At 37.4% G+C, this 25,994-nt stretch overlaps 1 protein-coding gene across 4 annotated transcripts in view; it reads left to right on the top strand.

The window, feature by feature from the left end:
* Positions 1 to 25,994, top strand: part of LOC128859833 (cell adhesion molecule Dscam2) — a 196,392-nt gene that overhangs the window by 127,235 nt on the left and 43,163 nt on the right. For all 4 annotated transcript variants that reach the window (XM_054096935.1, XM_054096936.1, XM_054096937.1 and 1 more), the window contains exons 15-20: positions 2,341 to 2,483; positions 10,527 to 10,688; positions 11,447 to 11,591; positions 11,983 to 12,419; positions 17,381 to 17,534; positions 18,851 to 18,968. In XM_054096935.1, coding sequence (XP_053952910.1) covers positions 2,341 to 2,483; positions 10,527 to 10,688; positions 11,447 to 11,591; positions 11,983 to 12,419; positions 17,381 to 17,534; positions 18,851 to 18,968 — 1,159 coding nt within the window. The remainder of the gene's footprint in view (positions 1 to 2,340; positions 2,484 to 10,526; positions 10,689 to 11,446; positions 11,592 to 11,982; positions 12,420 to 17,380; positions 17,535 to 18,850; positions 18,969 to 25,994) is intronic.

The following is a 25,994-nucleotide window of genomic DNA, read 5'->3' as shown; positions in this document are numbered from 1 at the left end:
TGAAAACAGTGAATTTGTTTATGTATTAGGTAAATGAAACTTTAATTTTAACTCAGTTGATTTTACTGGCTTGGTTGTTGTTTATAATTGTGTTGCTTGAGTCGTCTGCAAATCTAATTCAAACGTTTTCCTTAACTTAAGTCCTTATTCTAAAACGGATAATGGCAAGATATGCCGATCCCGTTCAGCTGGTGCCTATAAGAATCCCTCCCATCACTTCACTCCCGTGAATCACCGACGGATTCACCATCACCAAGCTTGGCTAGGCGGGATGCTGGTCTACGGAGAAATCCGATACTTGTACTCGTATTAACCTCCATTGCTCGTATCTGACTATCTTTAGCTGGGCATACTTGTGTGATGCAGCCTTGTTGTCACAGCATTGGAGGCACATTTGATTCAAAAAATTACGAACCCTCCTACTACAGGGTGAACGATATGAAGTGTTACCAACTTCACACTGCTTGTATCTGTAAAACAGCTCATGACATCAACGTCACAATTGTTCTAATGACAGTTCAATATATTTTTATAAGCCATCAAAAGCATTTGCGTCTCAGTTTTGCTGAATTTTTTTTTTTATGATGGAATTCAAACGTAATAGTGTGATTGTGTTATATTTGGCTGGTAAATCACAACCAGCCATTGTTCGTGAGCTCAGTCACCTAAAAGTGAATAAAATGTTTGTGTATCGCATTATAAAACGATACAATGGTACAGGTAGCATTGCAAAACGCTATGGAGGTGGACCCAAAAAAACCGCAACAACGCCAGAAATGGTTCGGAAAGTGAAGGCTCGACTTGAACGAAGTCCACGTCGAAGTGGAAGAGAAATGGCCAAAGAACTGAAAATATCGCAAGACAGCATTCCACGCATATTGAAAAATGAGCTCAAGGTCAAGACGTATAAGTTCCAAAAAGCACACGATCTTTCACCCCAGCAAAAAAAGCTCAGTGCGAAAGAGCAAAGGAGTTGTTGCGCTTGCACGAACGTGGTGAATTTCCTAACATTGTGTTTTCTGATGAACAAAATTTCCCAATTGAGCAGTTCAAAAACACTCAAAACGATCGTGTTTACTTGACCGAACGCTCATACGAGAATTTGAGCCTACGTATGTCCACTCGAAGCAATTTCCCATCGCAAGTAATGGTTTGGGCCGCAGTGACCGCTGATGGACGCTCTCCAATCGTTTTTATCGAGCCTGGTGTCAAAGTGAATGCGACTTATTATCGGGAAAATGTTTTAGAAGCCGTCGACACGCAAACTTTTCGGTCTTAGACCATGGACGTTCGAACAGGACTCGGCACCTTCTCATAAAGCTTGTGTGAACCAAGAATTGTTAAAAAATCAATTTCCACACTTCATTTCGTCCACAAAATGGCTTTCGAATTCGCCAGACGCAAATCCGATGGACTATTCCATCTGGTCCATTTCGGAGAGCAAGGTGAGGACAAAAAAATTTGCCAGTATGGATGTGCTGAAAAAAGCAATTATACGAAAATGGGCCAAAATACCTCAAGATCACATTCGTGCAGCATGGAACTCATTTTTTGACCGTTTGAAGGCTATAGTCAAGGCAAAAGGTGGTCATATCGAGCTAAAGTGAAGATATGTTAAAATTGTAATCATTTTTGAACAATTTTGTCTTTGAAATCAATAGAAACTAAGGTAAGGAATAGGTAACACTTGATATAGTTCACCCTGTAGTAGGGGAGGCATTGGTTGCTGCCACTTAGTTCGACACAGCAACTGCGGTAAATACTCTGTAGTTTAATGTTTCCACAGGGAATATTTTAAGTTCTACGCAATCTTCCATTGTTTCTTATGACAGGCGCTCCCAGCAACCACAGACACATGGATTTACTGGACAGTTGAACACTCGATATGGTAATTTGTGGTTTCAGCTCGTCGGTAGACAAATTATCCGCCAACTCGATATGCGTAGCTCGCACCGTCAGGCAGGTAAATAATACGCCGAATTTCTTCCCTGGTGAGAGGAGTTTGGTTTATGATCCAAATAAATCGGCACCAGTGTAAATGAACGGGCATACAAACGGTGTTGCGCGATCAAAGATCAATGTTATGGTACGCCCCCCCCCCCCCCCCAGGCGTTTTGGGGTTTGCTTCATCTATACAGCAAACAACAGAATAAAAATAAAAATGTTAAGTGAAGATCATGGCAGCAGCGAGATTTTACAGAAATTCTATAAAACATTTAACAAATTGCATACATATATATTTGACAATTGAAATTAAATATTAAGTATTTATTAGAGTGGCCCTTAGGCGAACGAACAATAAACATAAATAATAATAAACTAACAATTTCTAACTTACAGGGTGTCCCATAGTGCCAAAGTGAATATCTACGGACTTCCATATATACGAGAAATGCCAAAAATAACTGGTATATCTGGCTCAGATTTGATTGTGAAATGCCCTGTAGCTGGCTATCCTATCGATAAAATTCATTGGGAGCGTGGTCAGTATACCCGCATATGCATGCAACATAATGGAAATAAAATTACAAGTATTTATGATCGCAGTACTCTGGTGATTGCAAATGTTTATTTTGGATTATTTGAATTTTTCTTATCAAAATTTTTCCGTTCATACCTTTAATATTATCTTACTATCTGCATGAGTAACTCGGGTAGCAGTTTATTGTTAATATGCTTTCAATGATGTTAAATGAAATATTCAAGTCAATATATTTTCGGCCATATTTACCCAACGATAATTCAAACGACAATGAAAGTATAAAAATTGTTCTACATGGTATATTAAGATATGAAGATGACAAAGTATTGATGACAGTATTGTTTAACTCAGTGTAATATTATCCAGTGATCGTACCTCCTTTTTCTAAGAAATCCATGAGGATGACACCGTTGGCATCCTAAAAAGCAATGACTTTTCCAGCCAATGGGGCTGTCTTCGCCTGAATCTGTGGCAACTCGACGCAAAAATTCCTTCGAATCTCGCTATAATTGCTCCAAACGGATTCTAAGTTAACAGCCTGATCCGCTTGTGGTTGCTAGTGAGCAATCGCGACACAAATCGGGGCGACAATTTTTTCATCGCCAACTTATCATGTAAAATGTTAATTGCCGTTCCGGTCGACACATCCAAGGCTTCTATCAGCACACGGTGATAACACCAACTTCCATCAGGAAGAGAGCGATCGTCAAAAACGGGTACTTATTGAACAACCCTCGTACTTCTAATAATGTTCCGGGTGGCCAATTGACAATACCATTTTGAGAATAGATTAATTGTTAAATTTAGATCGAAATAATTCAGATGTTTCTGTTGGTCTACGCCGGCTTGCTTAAACCAAAACTCATGGAAAATATAATGGGCATACGAATAAAAAAAACAATCAAATACTAGCAACTTTGATGCCTCAAGCATGCTACAAAAATAAAAAGTAGTTCCATTAATGACATTCGTTGTTGTACCTAAGTGCCTGTCGTTAAATAAATTAATGACATTACATCAAAATTATGTACCAGACTTATTGGCAGTAAGTAAGCAACGGAAGAATCCTGGAGGAGGTTTGTGAAGAATTGGAGGACACGAACTCAGATGTGTCAAGACTTAGAAAACGTTTCTCCAAGGAACCCTGCAAATACCAGATGGCAGTTCACAGAAATACGTATACATATATATATACAAAGTCCTTGCCCTTTTGGAAATCCGATAAATGAACTTGCAAGGGAGATTATCTGTGAGATTAAGGTAATCTGGACGGTAAACTCCTTCCAACTCTACAAGTTAGGAGGACCGGAAGGAATTGTTCAAATGAGGTTACATCAGTCAATAGGAGCGATTAATATAAGGTTAGTTAAGATCTTTGGGGAATCCCTATCTTCAGGGTATATCCATAATTTACGGAGGAAGGTCAAGGTAGTCTTTATTCCCAAGGCAGGAAAACCCGGATTTAATAATGCGAAAGTTTTCACTCCAATTAGTCTTGGTAAAAAATTGGGTATTAAACCACTGAGCGCACAATACGATCCCATTTCGACTTATGGAGCTGGCGTGCGGTGGGAGGCGGTGCAGACACAATCCTACCTAAGTAATCCCATATATATATATATATAATTGGCGCGTACACCCTTTTTGGGTGTTTGGCCGAGCTCCTCCTCCTATATGTGGTGTGCGTCTTGATGTTGTTCCACAAATGGAGGGACCTACAGTTTCAAGCCGACTCCGAACGGCAGATATTTTTATGAGGAGCTTTTTCATGGCAGAAATACACTCGGAGGTTTGCCATTGCCTGCCGAGGGGCGACCGCTATTAGAAAAATGTTTTTTATCAATTTTGGTTTCACCGTGATTCGAACCAACGTTCTCTCTGTGCATTCCGAATGGTACCCGCTCACCAACCGATTCGGCTACCGGGGCCACCCATAATCCCATACAAGTAGGAATAACAGGTGCACTCCGATTGACGGCTTAGGCGGTGCTGGAAGTGATCCTATATATTCCGCCCATTGATATATATGTTAAACTGATTGCGGCCAAATCTGCTTCCAGGATTAAAGCAGCAAGTACTATATGTTAAAAGGAAAAAACGCACACTTTCAAGATGCATCGTAAACAGACTATCTGGATCCCAAGATAGTCTGAACAGAGACTATAAAATACGAATACCTTACGGGAAGGATTGGCACACCAGCGTCATATCAGATGATAGGGTCACCATATTTATACTAATGGTTCAAATATATAGAATGGCACTGGATCGGAAGTGTACTCGGAACAATTGTCCTAAAAAATTGTTCCTTTAGACTCCCAGAATGGTGTTGCGTCTTGTAAGCTGAGATCTACACAGTAGACATGAACTTACCTCCAGCAATGCCTTACCATTTTTGTTGATAGTAAGCAGCGATCGAGGTACCGGCCTCAACGCGCATCAATCCAAGATGTGTCAAAGAATGCAGGAGGTCGCTCTCGCTTATCCAACAACACAACACCATACTTTTTTGAGTTCCCGGCTAAGTGTGTAAGAAAAGGTTCTGAGCTTGACCTTCAGCGAGAGGTGGAGGACATAACCATTCCTCTAAACGAATTTCAAAAGGACAAAATGCCTGCTCGGATTCAATAGATCAACTACCAGTGTCCAGGTGTTATAACGGGTCACTGCACTATTGACACCGTAGACAGTAGAATGGGTGTATCTAATAATGACTTGTGCAGGAGCTCTGGAGATGAAGAAACAATTGAATCGGTGCAGCACTTACTCTGTGAATGTCCTGCACTTTAAAGAAGCCACGCCAAATATCCTGGCGATTATTTCGTCGAAGACCTGGGATATATACAAAATGTCTCACTGCACGGACTAGTTACCTTCTTTAAGCAACTTAGTTTGGAAATCAAATGCAGGCATCACAATGGGCTTTAGGGCCACCGAGTGTCTTGTTTTAGACAAGCAACCTAGCTAACCTGACCCAACTTAACCTATTTGCAGTATATTTTTTCCATTTGGAAGAAGTAAACAATATATGTGAGAGGGAAGTAAAAGGCGGTCGCCGATTCGGATTCGAACCACACCGTAAGCATGAAATACTAAATACCGCTCGGCTGGCAATGGAAAATCTTCAAGCATATTTCTGCCATGAAAAAAAATTGTTTAGATTGAGATGCAAATATGACCACCACAACTATTTTATGTTGCGTAGAAAATGCATCCCGATATCTGTAAACAGTAACTCATTAGATGAAACTGTGTCTTTACTGTTAATTTCCACAACTTTACTGCCTTACATATATTTTTCAATGCTGTCTTTATTCGTTGGACATAAATATGTATGTTATGTACCTATATTTAGGGGGCAATTTCGTTATCATCTTCAAACTAGTATCTGCTTACAGCAATTTTTTCTTAAATTTCCATTTAAATTTTTATCTTTTTTTAAATTTTTATTATTTGATTTAACGTATACTCTTAAATCCATGATTCAATTATAAAAGGTTTGCTCAGTAAGTAGCTTTCTTCACAGCTCAATAGCAAAGTGGAGCTCAGGTTGCACGGACTACATGACTCCGTACTTTAATTGGGAGAGAAGGTGTCGCACTACAATTGAAGAGAAGGGATGGCACAAAGGCATGAAACCTGGCCATAGAACTTTTCACATCTATACAGACGGCTCTAAAACTTTAGACGGAGTGGGAGCGGGTATTTACTGCTCAAAACTAGGGATAAGGCAGCCTATCAAGCTGCCAGACCACAGCAGTATTTTCCAAGCGGAAGTTTTTGCTGAGGGGAACGCCGTGGAGCTAGCCTACACTAGAACAAGAAAGAACTCAACAATTAATATATACGTGGATAGTCAAGCAGCAATAAAAGCAATAAGCTCATATTGTATTAAGTCCAAAAATGTTCGACGAAGCAGGGAGGCCATAGAAAGGCTAGCCGCAAACAGTAGGCTGGGTACCCGGTCACAAAGGCATTATGGGGAACGAAATAGTAGATGAGATAGCAAAAAGTGCTGTTAGACTACCTTTTGAGCAAGAGAACGACATACCAAAACCGCTAAACACAATATACAATGAAATGGACGTCCACATAAAAAGACGAGTGGAAGCTAGGTGGACTAATCTGACCACATGCAAAACAGCAAAAGTTATGTGTAGAACTAACGACAAAAAACTGACTCAATTCGTACTTACGCTCTCGCGAAAAGACTGCAGAACTATCATAGGTATGCTAACAGGTCATAATCTATTGACTGCAACCAGGCTAACCTAACCTAAGCAGCTTTCTTTTAAGTAAGTAAGTAGGACATGGAATAAATCCTGTCATAACGCTTAAGCCAGGACATCATAGAGAAAGTGAGGTAATACTAGCGAAAATGGTTTTCAGAATTCTGAAAAAAAAACACGTTTTGCAAAGGGCTAGCATTTCCCAAATATTTACATCATTGGAATAATTGGATAATATCGGCGCAATCGCATACATTGGCAATTTCATTATAAGAGAGTTGGGATTGATGGAACTTGTTTCCAATGCGCCTACCCTCACATGGGTGGATGAAGGGTCCAGGGGAGGTTTAAAAACCCCTATTTTGCCAGATAATAGCCTCATATTGGCGAAACTTCGCAACTTTGCGATCGGTTCTAAATTAAAAAAATAATTCACAATATATAATTGTTGGATTAAAATAAAAAAAATTTTGGTTCAATATCACTCTTGGCAATTTCTGCTAATAACTTTTCTTACAGGACAATATCCTTTTCATGAAATTTCCCATAACCGAATCGCAAAGTGGCTGCCCTATGTCTTCGATAGCCTCACGAATTCCGTCTTTGAGGTCTTGAATCGACCCTGGGCTGTTGGCGTAGACCTTCTCTTTCACGTGGCCCCAAAGAAAAAAGTCACAAGGAGTTAAATCACAAGATCTCGGTGGCCAATTGTAACCACATCTTCGAGAGATAAACGGTCCGGAAACTTTTCCCGTAAAAGATCAATGGTTTCGTTCTTGTTGAAAATAAACGTTGTCCAGATCAATACCATCTAATTCCGGCCATAAAAAATCGTTTATCATCTCTCGATAGCGCAATGCATTACAAAATAACACCTCTCATTGGGAAACCCTTCGTTATATTTATTTATTCACATAAATGAAATACATATATTTGAAATATTAATTAAAATTTATTTTTGAACCGTTCGCCGTTTGTTTTCATTAAAGTAAAAAAAATACTTTTTTGCTACCATTTTTACCACAAACCGCTTTTTTCACCTGATTCTTGAATGCAACCTTTTGTAAGAGGGTATCAAAATTCTTTTGTCACAAATGAGCAAACCTTTAAGAATTGAATAATACGTTAAATCTGTGAAAAGCCATTTATTTGTGAATAAAAAATTAAAAATGCCTAAGGCAAGCAGGATTCCACGAAGGTGGAGGAAACATCCTATGGTGAACTGGAACAGCCCATAAACGAGCTTCGCACAGAGCTTCATTTATTGAAAGGCATATTTTATATATTTAATGGCGAAATGATTTCTGGCACTTCCAACTTCTCCCAGAAATTACTATGCCACAGCCATGGAGTAGGCCTTCCAATGAATTTAATGAAGCTATCTTTCAAGTGCAGGATGCATTTCCGCATAAAGCCTTTAAATAAGAGCTTACAAAACTTTACATATAATCCTTATGAATCTTTTATATTGACCAGTTTAAACTTATTTATTTGAATGAATGTTCACATGGACAAAACGAGGATATGAATGCTTTCAACTCTGAACGGCGTTGACGTGCAAAAAGCCTTCTCGCCATCTGTCATGGCAATTGTTTACTTTTATGGGAACTCAATTCTTTACATTGGTATAATTATTTCATGTATTTTTATAATAAAGTCTTTGAAGCCCTTTTCTTATTGTTAGAGTTCGTTTTTGAGTACTAAATACAAGCGTAATACGCAAAGTCATATCATATCTAATTTGAATAGTTAGTTGAATAGAAAATTAGTTAATTTATATGACTTAAAAGTAATTTTAAATCTCACATTTGTGTATTACAAAAAAATGTAGGTAGCTGTCCCTAAATCTAAGAGACACACACTTTCAATAAGGCAGTGTTAAACATTTTGTACTGCTCTTATTGCTTCACCTGTATAATTTCACTATGAATTGCAACAACCTTCTATTTTTGATTCTGGAAGTTTTCTGATTTTGTTTTATTCGTGTAATAAAGCTGGCTTGCTAAAAGTGTATTCTAGTTTGATATCGTTCTTTATTACTAGGGTTACCTTTTATATTTTGTGCCTTTGCTGCACTACGTGTGATGAACTGAATTCGATATAAGTTTTAGCATAAACTTGCAAACGTTTTCACTTACGAGCTTCATTTGTTCTGTTTTCAGTGAGTTGGAAAATTCATTTCGCCCTAAAGATGGAATTAACTCGTGAAAATTTTCGTGTGATAATTTATTGTGATTTTCAACGGGATTTATCGAGACGAAATTTACGGGGTGTGCAGTTAAGGGCATTTTAATATTTTTGGTCATTGGTTCATTTGGGCAATTATAATCCCTGTCAAGGAACTCTTTTAAGCTAAAAAGTGCTCTTTCAAAATTAGGGCTAAATGACTCCAATTAGAAATATACCAATGGGAACCGTATCGAACACTTTCAGGGCTATTGATTTTGTATCTATTTATACATCATGGCCGATTTGGTTGAGGCCGTTCTCTCGTCTATTATAATATAGTTGTCGTCGCTAATGCACTAAAGTGTATACATCTTCTGCAGAGTTTTTTAATCAAACACCAATTCCATCGGGGCTTAAACTCAAATGATAGAGATGTTTAAATTCCTCACTTTAACGCCGATTGGGATTAGACGCTCATCCATTAGGCTAAACGGCAATACTTGGAGACGAAGCCCCCTAACGCAAGGTTTAATTAACACTAGAAAAGTTTCATCCAAAGTTTGTTGGAGTTTTAATTTTGTTGATAGTTGCTTTTACGTGATTTCACTGCTCAATCAGAGCCTATGGTGTTTTGTTCAAACGTTTATATACCGATTTGTTTACTCTAAGAATAGCACCCCAGTTGCTTGTAAACCCAAAGTCGGATATGTAAGATGACCACACAAGGGTCCGTCTTCTCCCTTTGGTTGCTACCACAGGATGCTTGATCGAGTCCGGAAGTTATGAACTGCTCAAAGGGTGTACAAATCAGTCATTCTTTGTACAGCTTCCGGATAATTGCAACAACCTGCATTTACTTCTATACTTGGAACCATTCTCTTACAAAAATCATGTACGAGTATACATTTATGTTCGCCAGTATACTTATCAATACGTTGGGTTGCTTACTCAAAAGGCATAGAATTTGGTTAATACTTTTAACCCACCAATACCTACCTGGGTGACTTTTCAGAATTTTATTTCTCAGTGCTTCTTCAATTTTAATATAGGTATGTATATTTGTACACTTTCATTACTTTAAGTTATCAGTTAATAGCACAGAAATCATTTAACATCGCCCTGCGCCCAGGGCCAATGGCGGTAAAAGTGCCTCTTTCCTCATTTCGAAAGAGATAACGATAAAGGCGCTCTGCCATAAACCACCCCATTCATTCAATCTTTGTGGATGCATTGATGCTTATTCCAAAATTTGTCTAATGTTTTCGCTCCAATAACAGCTTGTTGAGACAAAAATGAGCCACGTTGATGATGACAGACCTCACAACGAAGTTCACGAAAACATTTTTTTATAACTTCCATACGTTCGGCAAACGTGAAACGATGCATGATGAAATGGCAAGCTGTTGAAACATAACCTTGAGAAAAATATAACTTGGTCACACTTTATAATAAGTGATAGCACTTCTACTTTGAAATACGAGATTACTTGGGTGGGTATTGGTTACGCAGAATTTTTTCAGCTTATTTGAGGTTATTTATATATGTATTATTGAGTGATTGTCATACTAAATATGTTATTTTCTTTATTTTATTCTTACTAAAGAAATCGGTTAATTTTTTGCTCGTATTGAATTTTCTATCAAAAGATGGTCAAACTCTGCCCATTAATCGCAGACAGCGCGCATACAACAATGGTACCCTCATAGTTGAGCAACTGCAGCGACTGGAAGACGCAGGCACTTATACTTGCATGGCACAAAATAAACAAAAGCAAACCTCGCGTCGCAATGTGGAGATTCAAGTTCTGGGTGAGTAGTATAAATTATTACTAGGGACAGTAACCCATTCGCACATACATAGATATCCATTATGCGTAAATGCAGCTCGTTTTGGTTTCCTAAGCATCCTAATAGTGTATAGCTTTCACTGGGGTGTTAAGGGTGCCATTAAAAATTAAAAACACGTTTTGCAAAATAAAAAAATTTCAACTACTGTATTGCAATTGTTTCTATATGAAGTCGCTCGTGCAAGTAATGATGATCATTTTGAATCCAGAATCATTAAAATCTGTTCATTTTTTCCTAAGTTATGAGCATTAAAAAAAAAAATTTCTTATATAACGAACAAAAAAATACGTGTCTCATTATTTTGACCAGGGAGCAACATATTTGAGTTACATCGAAATCGAAAAATATGTCCCGAATAGCCCGGTTGAATTGAAATGAAAAGCATCTAATATCATTGAAGTGTTTGCGGGTTTTCCCTATACTCTATATATGTATATATATACAAGTACATACACATATTCTTTAAATTTTCTTGGACCGTCTTCATTTGGATCAAGTTTTAACATTAAAACCCTATATAATATAGAACTTTTGAGTTTACAGCCCACACTTATTGATTTGAAAGGTTTTTTCACAATTTATCGTAGACAGACTGATCTCTTGTATTGAATCTATAAGTTAGTTGTGAGTACGAATTGTGAATTATGTATTTATCTTGCTCTATATTCAGCGTTACTGTGCTTTCTATTATAATACATTGTATTGTATATTTTTTACAGTCCCTCCTAAAATTATGCCAATCCAAGCCATGACCAATATGTTGCGCGAAGGCATGCGAGCTGCTATATCGTGCCAAATCCTTGAGGGCGATTTGCCAGTCAGTTTTCGGTGGGAGCGTAATGGCAAACCGTTAATAGGAACAGGGTAAGCTCAAACAAAATACAAATCAAAATGTAAAAGAATGCAAAACTCATTGAAGACTTAAAAATATTGTATTATTGGCCACTTTTGTTGACCGAGTTGTTGTGGTTAAATCTGGATTTATGATACAACGCGGCTACATATTTCAGGTTTCTTAACAAAAATAATCAGATTTGCGATACGCGAAATTTTGCTTTTACGACTCAGATATAAACCGCTGAATTGTCAATTTAATTTATTTTTGGGAAATTAGAAATTTTCTTTTTTGCCAGAAATAAACCAAAATAGATTGAATATAACTTTTCATCTGACCAAAAACGAGTACATATGCACGGACACATACACAACTATTAAGAAAAGTTTTGATTTTTTTCACACGCATATCTTTTTGCAGCAACGAAGTCTTTCGCCGATTAGATGAATATTCTGCCAGCTTGGTGATTGAACACATTACCTCTGAACATTCAGGTAACTATACATGTATTGCGAGTAATGTCGCCGGTATGGAGCGCTTCACGGTACCACTGACTGTGAATGTTCCTCCAAAATGGGTGCTGGAGCCAAAGGATTCAAGCGCTCAAGCTGGACAAGATGTTTTACTGCATTGCCAGTCCTCTGGTTATCCAAAGCCAACGATTACGTGGAAAAAAGCTATTGGACCTACTCCAGGAGAATATAAGGACTTTTTGTATGAGCCGACTGTACAGTTATTTCCGAATGGGACTATATACTTCAAGAAGATTAGCAAGGAGTCGCAGGGACACTTTCTTTGCGAGTCCAAAAACAATATCGGTTCTGGCGTAAGCAAAGTTATCTTCCTTAAAGTAAATGGTAAGTAAATTTACCCCTCAATGCTATCCACATTATTTAAGCTCAAGATCGGAAATTAAATAAAACACACATACATAGGTAGCTGTAACCAAATAAGTAAATATTTTTAGCAGTAGTATATACACATATTACTAAGAATATAAGTTTACATGGGACGACATTACTCGATTTAAACATCGATTTAACTAATAATTATATGGTCTTTCGGTTACGTAGGGCAACTATTTATTGATTTCTGTGCACTTCAAACTTGTTGCATACACATACTCGTATACTAATATTAAATAAATGAAATCTAAATTTGCTCTTCTTTTAAATGGAAATTTATTAAATTTAATAAAAGTAATCGGTCGTTTTGTTTAATTAGATGCACCAGTAATATTAATGAATACAAGTATATGCATGGTCAGTACTTATAAGCGTCATTTTCGTATAAGCATTTCCCGCATCGAATCCCGTGCATGTTTATATACGGTGCATGCTTATATCTCGTCTAATGTTTATATCCAGGAATTACTGTATTAAATAAATTTCAAAATGTCAATAAAGATAGTTTTTAAATGAGTCGCACTCAAGTAAGTTATTATGAATCGCGAATATTTCGGCACCGGAACCACGACGCGTAAGGTCGCAATACTAACGGAGACTCCTGACTGTGATGAAGTTGACGCCGGCGAAGTCGAGCAAAAGGAGCCTGGGAAATACGTGTCAACGACTTGAATGAGACGAGTAAGGGCAATGCAAATGCTAAGAGCAGTACAAGCACCGATGGAATAAACTAGTATACACTAGGGGTCAAATCATCACATCCGTTCACCGATCGACAACCATACTAAAGAAAATACGTGATACGCCAATCATATAATCTGAATGGCATTCAAACAAACGAATGCAAACAGATCGTAATTTATTCAGTTGCCTACTTTGGATTGTATTTTTAAGTCACAAAAGACGTGGAAATGTCAAAAGTGTTGAACAATTTAATAAATGCAAATGAAATATAACCATTGATTCGACGTTTTTTTTATATATGAGTTCTAGTGAAAGTGATGGAGAATAAAACACAGTGCGGAGGCTGCTAAGAGAAAAGAGTGTGAATATATAAATGGTTATTATTAATTATTCTAGCTCATTTACAAACTTTTCCTTGCAGATTCTTGAAACGATTTCGCATGAGCAAAGAGGCTTTTGAATTTGTTCTACAGGAAGTAAACTTAATGAAATCAGTTGCCAAAGCGGTGCCTCCAGTGATACAATTGGCACTCACATTTTCACTTTGGGCTAGCGTTAGGTACCAGCACAATATCGGTAACGACTATGTGCCAGAGCACTGTCTCGAAGTTGACATCCCAGGTCCTGAAAGATATAAATGTGATGTTTGTTACAATCGCTTTCCCAGGTATACGACCAACATACAAAATTTTGGCAATCAATTGTCCATACGGTGTTGCATCTCACGACTCCTTCGCTTGGAAACCCTCAAACGAAAGGAGAGTTTTGGGAAAATGATTTCAGTATAATAGACAGGGGAGCTCGTGACTCTTAATTAAATTCCCAATCTTTCAGATCTTCGCAATGTGTACACTTATTTTTTTACATTCTGGTTATCCACTTGAACCATGGTGCATAACTCCTTATAGAAAGGTGCAAGGAATCATGAAAAGGCACAGGAGAATTTTAAAACACCACTGTTTATTGAACTTTTCTCGAAGTTAAACATATATGGACACAAACATATGTAATTCTGTAAATAGTTTATAAAATATTTTGTAAGTGGAATGGAAAACCTTTGTACATACTTAAGGTGAAATAAAAAGCTGATATTCATGCAAATTCATTTTTTTATCTCCTTATTTATTTTTATTTAATTTCGATGTTTTTAAACAATTAATTGTCGGTTTTTTCTCGGAAATCTTAAAAATACTTCCTCAGTCCTCCATACTGTTAATTTTGAAAAAAAGCTTCGATCAGGCACAAGATTATCTATTAATAAAACTAATTTCTCTTGATCGATTGATTTAAGATGAATCTCCAAAGACTTGTGATGATCACCGCAAGGAATTCTGGAGAAACGCGCTGCACACAAACTGCAACTACTTTTACAATTTTTTTTTTTTTAATTTAGCTAAAGTCAAGGCGAAACACGGTGTTTTAATGCTATGTTTTTATTTTTGTAAAATGAAGCAATTGACTGAAACAAAATTATTGAAAATCATTATTTTTTCGGGCCTCTGACTACCCGCCTAAGAGCTCAAAGTGGGCCTCCATGCAAAGAATTAGCGCGTTAATATGAAACCAAATGTAGCAGAAATCGAAGAGTCCAAATAAGCTTCAAAAGTCACTCTTGAGGATAAATCATATGACGCTTGGTCGACACAGGCAGCGACCATTCACTAATAACTGAAACTGTAATACCAACTACGCTTCAATGCGCCCCGGTTGGCAAATGTTTTAAAGGGTTTGGCGGATCGATCGTAGAGTCTGCGGGAAAAGCTGAGGTAAAATTGCAGATAAAGAGCGAATATGTCAACGCAAATCTATACGCATTTCTAGAAAAAGCTCTTGGTCTCTATTTACTACAAGTTAAAAATCTAATCGGACATGTTTAAAATCGATGATCGACCCAACAATGCTCAACTAACGGAAATTTAAGGCGATTGTTGCGACGAAAGTAACATTAAAATTACCATCACATATAGCCAGATAATATTTGTGTTTATAAGAAGACGAATTTGAGTGCAAGCATTGTCAAGGCTCACCTTGACTGCATTCAGCCAGTCAACGAGATTACCACCATAGAAACCGGAGACTGCAGCCGAACAACAATGATAATAGTGACGACTGGATTTACTCAATGCAGATAAAAGACGAACATCTAAAAGCGACTACGTCAATGCTTAAATCGAATGAAGAGTGATACAAGTCGAAGCTGATTTCATAATTCACAACAGTCAATTATATTGAACGGTTCAAGGCGAACGGCGATATGTTATCACACAAGCAATTAGATGGCGCGCGACCTGGTCATGCGTGAAATTTTACACTGCAGATTGCCCCGAATGATGTTCGAATAAGACAAAAAGGGGCAAGTTAGAAAACCAAATGCATCTCACTCAACTTTTACCGATTCCATTTCGAATAATGTACATTGATCCTTTCGGACCATTTATGAAGAGCCAACGGGATAATCAACATATAATAATTATAGTTTCTGGTTTCACCAAGTACACGATATTGAAAGCGGGACATAGTATCAAGACGACGCCAGTTCCAATAATGCTTTAAGAAGTCATATTAATTTACTGTATGTCATGTTTTGGGATTTAGCACGTGAAGCACGTGAAGCGAGCACAGCACCAGGAACATGAGCCGCAAAGAACTTGTGTTCAATTAGTCCAAGCAATAAATTCGTAAGCACAGTCTTATATTCACACTGCACGCTAGACGATGGTAAGGAAGTCCACCAAGTTACCAAGTTCGCGAAAATCATTCAATTGCATACTGACAAATTCGTTCATGCCAGTTCTTTGTTACGCCATTAGTTTTTGTTTGCGCTACAAAAGTGGCAAGTCGTCGCTTTTCAGGTGTGTTCGTTGCAGTTACTCAGCTTTAGTCACGACCTGTTGGGACGTGATTAACTTCTTCAATGGGTCGAGTTTTGGGCTCTAATCATCACATCAGTGAACGTACAACTCGTCACTGAAAATAGTGGGAAATTCAGGGGATCGTATATCGTCATTAAACAATTAACCCATAACCGATATACTGTGGATGATCTACTAGGCGCACCCAACAAAGTGATTTCATCGTAGTCTCTAGCGACCATATGAAATCAGGGTACCATTTAAATCCAGATCTTCATTGTGCCGAACATGAACCAAGTGCCGTCTCATATGGGGAGATATAACAGCGGATGGATGTCACGCCGAAGGGTTGCTTGTTGATAGTTGACGAGTTCGGACGTGTAATGGCTCAGCTGCGTACGACGGTCGGAATATTCACTTTTTTGTTTATTTTTATAAATTGGAATTCACTAAATCTGCATGTGTATATTGCCAAGTTTTTTAAATAATTTGTAGAATAGTTTCTATAGAAAATAAGTAATAACAGGTGGCGCAAAATTAATCATTTATGGAAAGATTTATAATATTTGCAAATATCGTCCTACGGCAATCCTATTTGACACTTGTGAGCTAGACAACTGCAGCATACAAATAGACAAGCAATGGAGCACGTAAGGGTCAAAATAAAGATTTCCGTCATTCAAAATAATTTTTATTTTTTTAGTAAAAAGTTGAATGGTTAATTTTGCGCCACCCGACTAATTTTGCGCCACGCTTTATAAGGTTAGTTTCATAAATTATTTTATTTAATATTTACAAATATGTAGCTGAATGGGTTGGTGCGTGACTACCATTCGGGAGAGCACAGATTCGAATTTCCGTGCATGAAACACCAAAAATTATAGAAAGTTATTTCTAATATGTTCGCCCCTTAGCAGGCAATAGCAATCCTCCGAGTGTATGCATTTCTGCCATGAAAAAGCACGTCATAAAAAATATCTGCCGTGCGGAGTCGGCTTGAAACGTGTAGGTCCCTCATAGAGAATAGTTATATGGAGTTGGAGTTGCAAGTTGCCTTACTTTTATGTAAACATTAAAAATAATAAGTGTTACATAACATATTTGTGATATAGTTTTAAAAATGAATTTAAAATTTAAAGAACTATTAGTATTATAGTTCAAGTGTGTAGTGTAACCCTGTAACAAATTATCCTTCAAAATAGGAACTAAATCTTCTACCGTTTTTAATTATTGTTGCTAATCTATTCACTAAAAACAATTACATTTAATTCTCCAAACTCGCGGGTTTGGTTATTATACATTTTTTATCATCCGTGCCGGCAATTAGGATTATCCGATTGATACTGCTTGTTAAATTATTATTTTTTTTTATTTTAGTACCTGCCCACTTTCAAACAAAAACAAAGCAAATTTCAGTTGCGAAAGGAAAGCAAGTGCACGTTCAATGTAACGTTCAGGGCGACAATCCCATCGATATCAAATGGAAAATACAAGCGACGCAACAGTATTTGGATGAATCTCTCGATTCTAGGTAATTCCTTTCACACATGTATTTTTAAATGACTGGAAACTATTTTGATATATTTTATTATTATTTATTATTATTATTAGGCTATTGCGACCAAATATAAATATTGTGCAAAGCCTGCTGAGATACCCTATATTTTGAGACTTTTTAAAAATTGTAGCACATTCTGGGGCTTATTGTTCCATAATTTATATGGAGGCACGGCAGTGCCATCAAGGCGCTGTAGCCGCTTGCTGCCTAGTGCAGGACATTTACAAAGAATGTGCGATTGGTGGGTAGAGACCCATTGGAATTCATTTTTTGAATTTAAGCCCTTTGATTCCCGGCCCTGTTCTATCATCTCCTAATTTCGATCCATCAGTGAACCATCCGGATTTGAAGCTGATAGAATTCTTTTACCAGACCGTACCTTCACTAATGAGAACTTGGAAGTTCCTGAAGAGAATGTGTTTGCGAGATAATGAGTCCACCCTATAAAGAATAGGATATGTCGTAAATCTTCTAAGATTTTTAGATATCCAGTTTTTAGATCGGAGATATATTTTAGTCTTAAAGCGCTCAAACGCTTAGGCCACCATGCTGGTCTAAATTTTACTAAAATATGGGCGGATATAAAAGGTGCGATTCATACTTAGCTTCAGTTCGTATTCATACAACGTAGTAGCAATAGTAAATTTAGATGCATTTTGGTTTTACAATATGGTGTTTTGAATATCAAAATCTTCCGTAGATTCCATGAGTTCCATGAATTTCAATCAGAATGTAAACAAAACGTATCACTTTGAGATTCAAATCACCAAAACGCAATAAAAGAAAACAAATCATTTGCTCTAGTCACATCACCATATCTTCCCCTTTCTGTGCTAACCTCGTAACTTTATTTTTTTCGAAATTGAGATTTTTAGTGAAAAACACTCCTTAGCACTCCTGTTACGTAAAACAAAACATACAATGGTTATAATGGTTATAGAATTTTTTTCAGAGCGTTTCGATTTTTCTCGTATCTACATGTTCGAATTCAAAAACCTCGTATCTACTATAAGTATCGTATCAAATAAGTTATAACTTTTCATAGAAGTTAAGTAACTTTAAGCATTTTTATCGATTTACTGAAAATTATGATTTTATATATACGAGGTTAACACAGAAAGGGGACGATATATGAATTCATATTGCTCATAATTATTCATTATATTAATGTTCTCAGTTAGATAAATCAAGGTCGCACGATATGGATTGAAGATTCAACACCTAAACACACTATCTAGTTTAACTACAGTCCATATATTTTTCCTGTATTTTCCATAATTTTCGCCCAGGTACACAATTCGTGACCAGGTACTAGACGATGGTATGGTCTCCGAATTAGGCATTTCTCATACATATCGCCAGGATACAGGCATCTATATTTGCCAGGCCAGCAATGCTTTCGGACAGGTAAGTGTTTAAACTAAGATGTACAGATCTGAGGTATGTCTTACAGTACAACATGAAGAAACTAAATATAAAAATTCATATACCAAATATTAATGTAATAATGCATAGTAAGACCTAAAAAGTTGTATCAGTAAATTATGAAACTATGTATTTGGTTGACGCTTCATGATTCTTACTTTTCGGCACAATACTATAGCTATGAATGTGGGCTAGATTCCTTGAGGATTTTTAGTGAATCGTAATATTTTTGTTGTGGCATGTGCGCGCAGCCCTATATGTAATGTAACCTCACATACAAAATATATGTATGTATGTACGGACACACTCATCTTTTCGCTTTATTTTTGAACAATTTTGGAATGTTTTTGTGTGCTTTGAGGAAGTTTGTATGCATACATATATTATATTTATATAGGTACATATGTATGCGCGTTTGCCTTCGATATGCACATTGATATGAATAATTTTTAACATGCAGATATTAATTGCATTTGACTAAAGGAATATATTGATTTTGTAATGGAAGTCTGTCTTGCGAAATTGTCTCCCACATATAGTTTAAAATATTTGGGATGCTGGCTAAATCATACATGGATCGCGGATAAAGAAATAAGGGGTCGTATCGAGATAGCCAGAAATAAATATTAAAATAATAAAATACACAAAAGTTCAGACCAATCGAGAATTAAATATAAAATTGAGTATGCGGTATATGAAATGTTATGTTTGGTTTGAATTACTATACGGAGTAGAAGGGTGAACTCTTAAAGCAGCAATGGTGAATAAAATAGAAGCATTTGAAATATGGTGCTACCGTCGCACAGTGCGGCCGATTCCCAAAAAGCTGGCCAAAAGTCGAAAAAAAAAGTTTCTAGATAGAGTTTTTTTGTCTTTGGGTTGGCTACAGTAATGCCTTGAATAATGAAAACCGTTCATAGCAACGTCCTGTACCCTAAGGTTGCAAACACAGTGCACGCTGAGACGAAGACGAAGATGAAGACGAAGCTGAAGATAAATTGCTTGCGTTGCGAATAAGCGAATAGGTTGCACAGTGCAAGACGAATTGGTTGCGCTTTTGTTATGTTAGTCGCAATGGATTCCTCACCTGCTGATTGAGCAAAGCTTATATTTTAAATTAAAACGTATAAAACTAAATAAAAAAGTACACCCTATACATTTGGGAAGAGAAGCATTTGGTGAATTTCATCATTTGTATGATGAGCTGCGCCACGAAGAAAATAAATTTGTGGAATATACCAGAATGACAATTAGCACATTTGATTATATTCTAATTAAAATTGAGCCACTTATTATTAAACATTGGACTAATTTTAATAAAACGCCAATTATATGTGCTGAAAGGCTAATTGTGACGTTAAGGTAAAAAATAATTTAAAATATATTTAGTGTTATGCCTTTTATTGATTACTTGTTTATCGACTGTCTTAACTTAATTAACGTGCCAAAGCATAGACAGAACAAACAAACAAAAACCACGGTAACTAGCAAGCGATTCGTCTTCAAATTCAGTACAGCAGCGTTTGAAGCTGATTGCTTGCGTTTCGTCTTCATCTTCGTCTTCGTCACAGCGCGACTACGCGTACGAGCGAGCGAATTCATACGATTTGTTCTGCACTGTTTTTCGTCTTCAGCTTCGTCTTCATCTTCGTCTCAGCGTGCACTGTGTTTGCAACCTAAGTATCCTCTGTATTTTCAGTCGCAACGTGGCCTTCGTTTGAGCATCGTATTACTGTCGATGAATAGTGAAAGTTGTACACATTTGAAAGATTTTGTAATGGAGTATATTGAACAAAACCAAATGGAATCATCTTCGGAAGGTTAGTAAAATACGAGAAATCTTTAGTACATATCAATACCTCGACACAAAATTTTTAGCTGCAGCAATACGTAGATACATTTTTTGCAATTTTTTTTATAAAATTTGAGTTTTCAAACTGTATAGTAATACAACGCCGTCATATGCTGCTTTGAAACCTATTAAAGGTTACTCAAAAAAGTAATGGTTACTGAATAAAACAAGATTCAGCTGCTACCACTTGCTACCTTGCGACCCCGCAAACATATAAATTTACATGCATCTTGATTATGTTCTTGAATATACGCTATTTCACGTGAGGGGGTGGCCAATAGGGGTGGAGGGAGGTGGATTTTCAAAATTTTAAGATCAAATTCGTAATCAGCGACCCTGAAAACCCCCGAGTAAGATATGTATTTTGAATCAATTACTTAATTTTTTGAGTTTTGGCCAGCTTTTCGGGAATCGGCCGCACTGTGCGTCGTATGATAAAGATTTCGTTGACTGGCCGTGTTACAAACGTTGAAGTCCTCAGAAGATGCAAAACAGAGCGAGAATCGTAGCAAAACAGCCTATCTGGGAGCCATTCGTGGAGCGAAATATGAATTACCCCAACTAATAATCAAGGGAAAAATAGAAGGAAAGAAGGGCTCTTAGTAATCTCTTCAGTTTAAAATGTTATAAAATCTGAGGAAAAATTCTGTCCAATCTTCGGCAACAGATTCCTTGCAGGGGAGACTATAACGCCAAACACACACAGTAGGGATCTCGACTCTCTACCGCAAAATGTCGCAAGCTGTTAGAAACGATATCAAAATTGAATCTCATCACAACCTCTTCAGATTCGCCAACATATTGGCCGACTGACACAAATAAAATACCCAATTTAATCGACTTATGTGTAGCAAACTCCCGTACAAATCACGTTGAAGAAATACTCAGCTGACTCATTTGCCACATGATGTCTTTACAATAGTAAAACTGATTGGAAATACTTCCGGACGTTTGCATCCTCAGCAATTGATCTGAAGCACCCTCTCAAGGCCAATGGAGATACAACTAATGTTGTAGAGCATTTTAATACCTGCGTACAGCAAGCAGCTTGGAAATCGACACCTTGCGCAACCAAGCGACATCGCACACATAAAGCGTTTTTCAGTAAGAGCGCTTCAACTTTTTTAACTAACTTTTTTTTTATTATCGAGTTTGAACATACACATTTAAGTATGAAATTCGATTTCTTTTGCATGACCACCGCGTGCACGTTTTACGAAGTCCAATCGTTGAACCCAATTTTCGACCACTCTTTTGCATAAATCGGCCGAAATTCCAGCAATTTCGCGTTCAATATTGGCTCTGAGCTCACAAATCGTCGCCGGCTTGTTACTGTAGACCAATGACTTCACATAACCCCAAAGAAAATAGTCTAGAGGCGTCAAATCACACGAGCGCGGCGGCCATTCGACCGGTCCATTTCTGGAAATAATGCGCTCATCGAACTTACTCTTCAACAAATCAATTGTAGCGTGTGCTATGTGGCTTGTGGCCCCGTCCTGTTGAAACCACATGTCGTCTAAGTCCATACCATTCAATTGCGGCCATCATGTCGCGGTATCGATTTCCATTCACAGTAAAGTGGCGATTGTTCTCGTCAACGAAAAAATATGGGCCAATTACGCCGCCGGCATGTAAACCGCAACAAACAGTGATTTTTTCGGGATGCAACGGTGCCTCATGAATCACGTGTGGATTGCTTTCTGCCCAGTAACGCATGTTTTGCTTGTTGACAAAGACATTGAGCCAAAAGTGAGCTTCATCACTGAAGATGATTTTTCGACTTTAAACTTTCTTAACAGAACACGCATTTTTATAATAAAATTCAATGATTTGCAACCGTTGCTCAAGTGTGTAGCGTTCCATGATGAAATGTATACTAATGAAGTTTACAAATGACAAGCGAAAAATAAAAAATATTGCGTCGTTCGCCCTCCCTATCGGAAAAAAGTTGAAGCGCACCTATTGAAAAACGCCTTATATCTCGTACCGTGGAAGAAAAACTAATAGACCAACGTCAGGCAAGAAAGCATTGGCAACAAACTAGACACCCTGGAGAGAAAAAACTCTGAACTCTCTTATACAAGAACTCAAGGAACTTCTCAAAAATGAACGTAACTCTCAACTACAAAACTATCTCAGTAACCCCGATGCATTCTCTTTCTCAGATTACTCTCTTTGGAAAGCACGAAAAAAGTTCAAAAGGCCAGCCTTAGCACCATCAGCCCTTAAAATGGAAAATAAGAAATGGGCTGAGTCGGATCTTGATAAAGCTCAAACACATGATATCGAACCCTCGCGAAGTACTGTTCAAAAAGTTAAATACACCCTGGATCTCATCCACCAGATGAACTCACCCATAAAAAAAATTTTCAAAAAACGAAGAAGAAGAAGCTATAAAAAGGCCTAGAATCAAGAAATTCCCAGGATATGATCTCATCACTGGAGAAGTACTCCGGCAACTCCCAGCAGAAGAAATATCTTTCCTCGTGCATATATACAATGACTCAATATTAACTGGGTTTGTTCCTCCCCAATGGAAAGTTGCACTAATAAAAATGATTCATGAACCCGGAAAAAGTGCCGAGAAAGTGTACTCTTATCGAACCATCAACGTATTGCCTATTACGTCAAAAATTTTGTAGTCACTATTTCTCAAAAGAATGATGGTCATAATTGAAGACCGAAAATTGGAACCAAATCACCAATTCAGCCTCAGAAAAACACATGGTACCATCAAACAAGTACAAACCTTGATGGCTTACTCTGTAAAATGAGGGCTACCCACAAATTATTATATAATATCCTTATCAAATCCTACCTAAAAAGTCGGCATTTTTTTGTAAAACAAAATAAAGAGCAATCTCAATTCTGCGAAAGTTTAGCTGGTGTACCCCAAGACAGTATTATGAGTCCCATTTGATACTTGCTTTACACTCACGATGTTCCAGTTATTGAAGAAACTATCGTCGGAACTTTTGCAGATGACACCGCTGTACTAACAACTGACTCCCTCCCTGATGTGGCTTCTTTTAAACTCCAAAAATGATGAAATAACTCAATGGCTCAAAGACTGTTTCCAGTTCATAAAATCAAATGAGGCAAAATCTGTTCAAGTTACCTTTACGCTCAAGTGAAATATAATACTTCCCCACCCGTTAAACTCAATAACACAATCAAACCCCAAAGTATTGTTACAAAATGTCTCGGAAAGCATCTTGACTGCAAGCCCGCGTGGCAAATCCATATTTTTATTAAACTAAAACCAGTGTGGACATATGGCATATAACTCTGGGGCACCGCAGTTGACAAGCCCGAAATACTCCACAAATTGTAATCGAAAAACTCTCAAAATGATCGAAAATGCACCACACTATATCACAAATGCTCAAATTAACCGTGTTCTCAAAGCTCCCACATTAGATGCAGAAATCAAAAAGCATGCCTCATCACACAATATAAGACTTCAATCGCACCCAAACCCACTAATTACACAAATGACCTCAGTTTCATTTTCAGAGCACTACTCAATCCATCGTGATTTTACCTGAAAAAGAACAAACAATGACAATGAACCCTATAAAATAGAATAAAAATACAAAAAAACCAGAAATGGAAAAGATCTGTAGAATAGATTAAAATATATAAAACAAAAAATTGAAAAACTCTGAAATCAAAGAATAAGTAGCATCATAATACGAGTATTCATTTTGTGGGACCTCAGTTTACAACCTCCTTCAATTTTTTAAAATTTATTTTGTAAGTTTATGAAACTGCAAGAGCCACTTCGTATTCTTAAATAAGATACTATAAACCAGTCGGGAAATATTTTTTTGTTTTCTTTTTAATAACAGACAACATACTTGTGTAAGTTCTAAGACCAGTAATGTGAACTTATTTTGTGAAGAGCTGACGTCGAAGAGCTGGAGTGGACACCCTTCGGAAACCATGTCTGCAGGATTGAGAAAGCTCAAATCGCTGTCATCCGTAAAGTTGTTTGACCAAATCAAGGCTTCTGCTATCGCGGCATGCGCGCTTTTCATGCCAATTCGAAAATCTCGCTTGCACTTTTACCACTTTTATGTAATGTAATCACTGCAATGCAATTTCGCTTAGCTCCCCACTTCATTGTTAACAAGCGAAATATGCCACGAAAGTGGGTTTAATTTATGAGTAGACAATATATACGAACAAAAGCAAAAATAACGGAACATTTTTCTGCAAATTTGTTCTCGCCGTATGCATTGCAAAATTTGTCACAGAGTTTATATCAAGACTAGGTATAATCATGAGCTGCAACAGACGCAGAAGGAAATTAGTTTTCGTGTGTAAAATCCACCAGAAGGTCGACCACAAGTCCAGATTTGATCATTCATCATAATTCGATGAGAATATACCGTGGTTGTGTCCGAGTTCGACTAAATCATTCAGAGGACGTAGGTTCGAATCTCCGTGAAGAAGCAAATTTATAGAAACATTTTCTTCTAATAGTGGTCGCCCCTCGGCAGACAATGCCAAGATTCCCGACTGTATTTCCGCCATGAAAAAGGCATCTGCCGTTCGGAGTGGACTTAAAACTGTAGCTCGATCCATTTGTGGAACAACATCAAGACGCACGCCCCAAACGGGAGAAGGTGCTTGGCCAAACACCTAAAAGGAGTGTACGCGTCAATTATTATTATTTTTTTTAATTAACTGGAAGTTTACCGCATTGCTTAAATTTAGGATTAGAATTATGTCTGCTAAACTGTGCGAGTTCATTAGACAACCTAAATAGTTTGTTTTAAAATTTGTTAAATTGCTCGCTTTTATCAAACATACGGTCACTCACCTTATTTGATGCAGATACGATTTTTTTGGAAAGTGTTCTTTCTGTGTGTTTGGCCGACCTCCTCCTCCTATTTGAGGCGTGAGTCTTGATGTTGTTCCACAAATGGAGGGACCTACAGTTTCAAGCCGACTCCGAACGGCAGATATTTTTTATGAGGAGCTTTTTTCATGGCAGAAATACACTTGGAGGCTTGCCATTACGAATGGTAGTCAGGCACCAACCCATTCGACTACGGCGACCGAGTCCACTATTTTCATGGTAAGAGAAAATCAAAAAAAAAAAGTATTATAGAAAATACAAACAGAGAATTCACGCCGCAGCTTGA

This window comes from Anastrepha ludens, chromosome 4, assembly GCF_028408465.1.
Source record: "Anastrepha ludens isolate Willacy chromosome 4, idAnaLude1.1, whole genome shotgun sequence".
In the NCBI taxonomy this organism is placed as follows: domain Eukaryota; kingdom Metazoa; phylum Arthropoda; class Insecta; order Diptera; family Tephritidae; genus Anastrepha; species Anastrepha ludens.
Note: the sequence above shows the minus strand (reverse complement) of the source record. Positions and strands in the feature narration are given on the sequence as shown.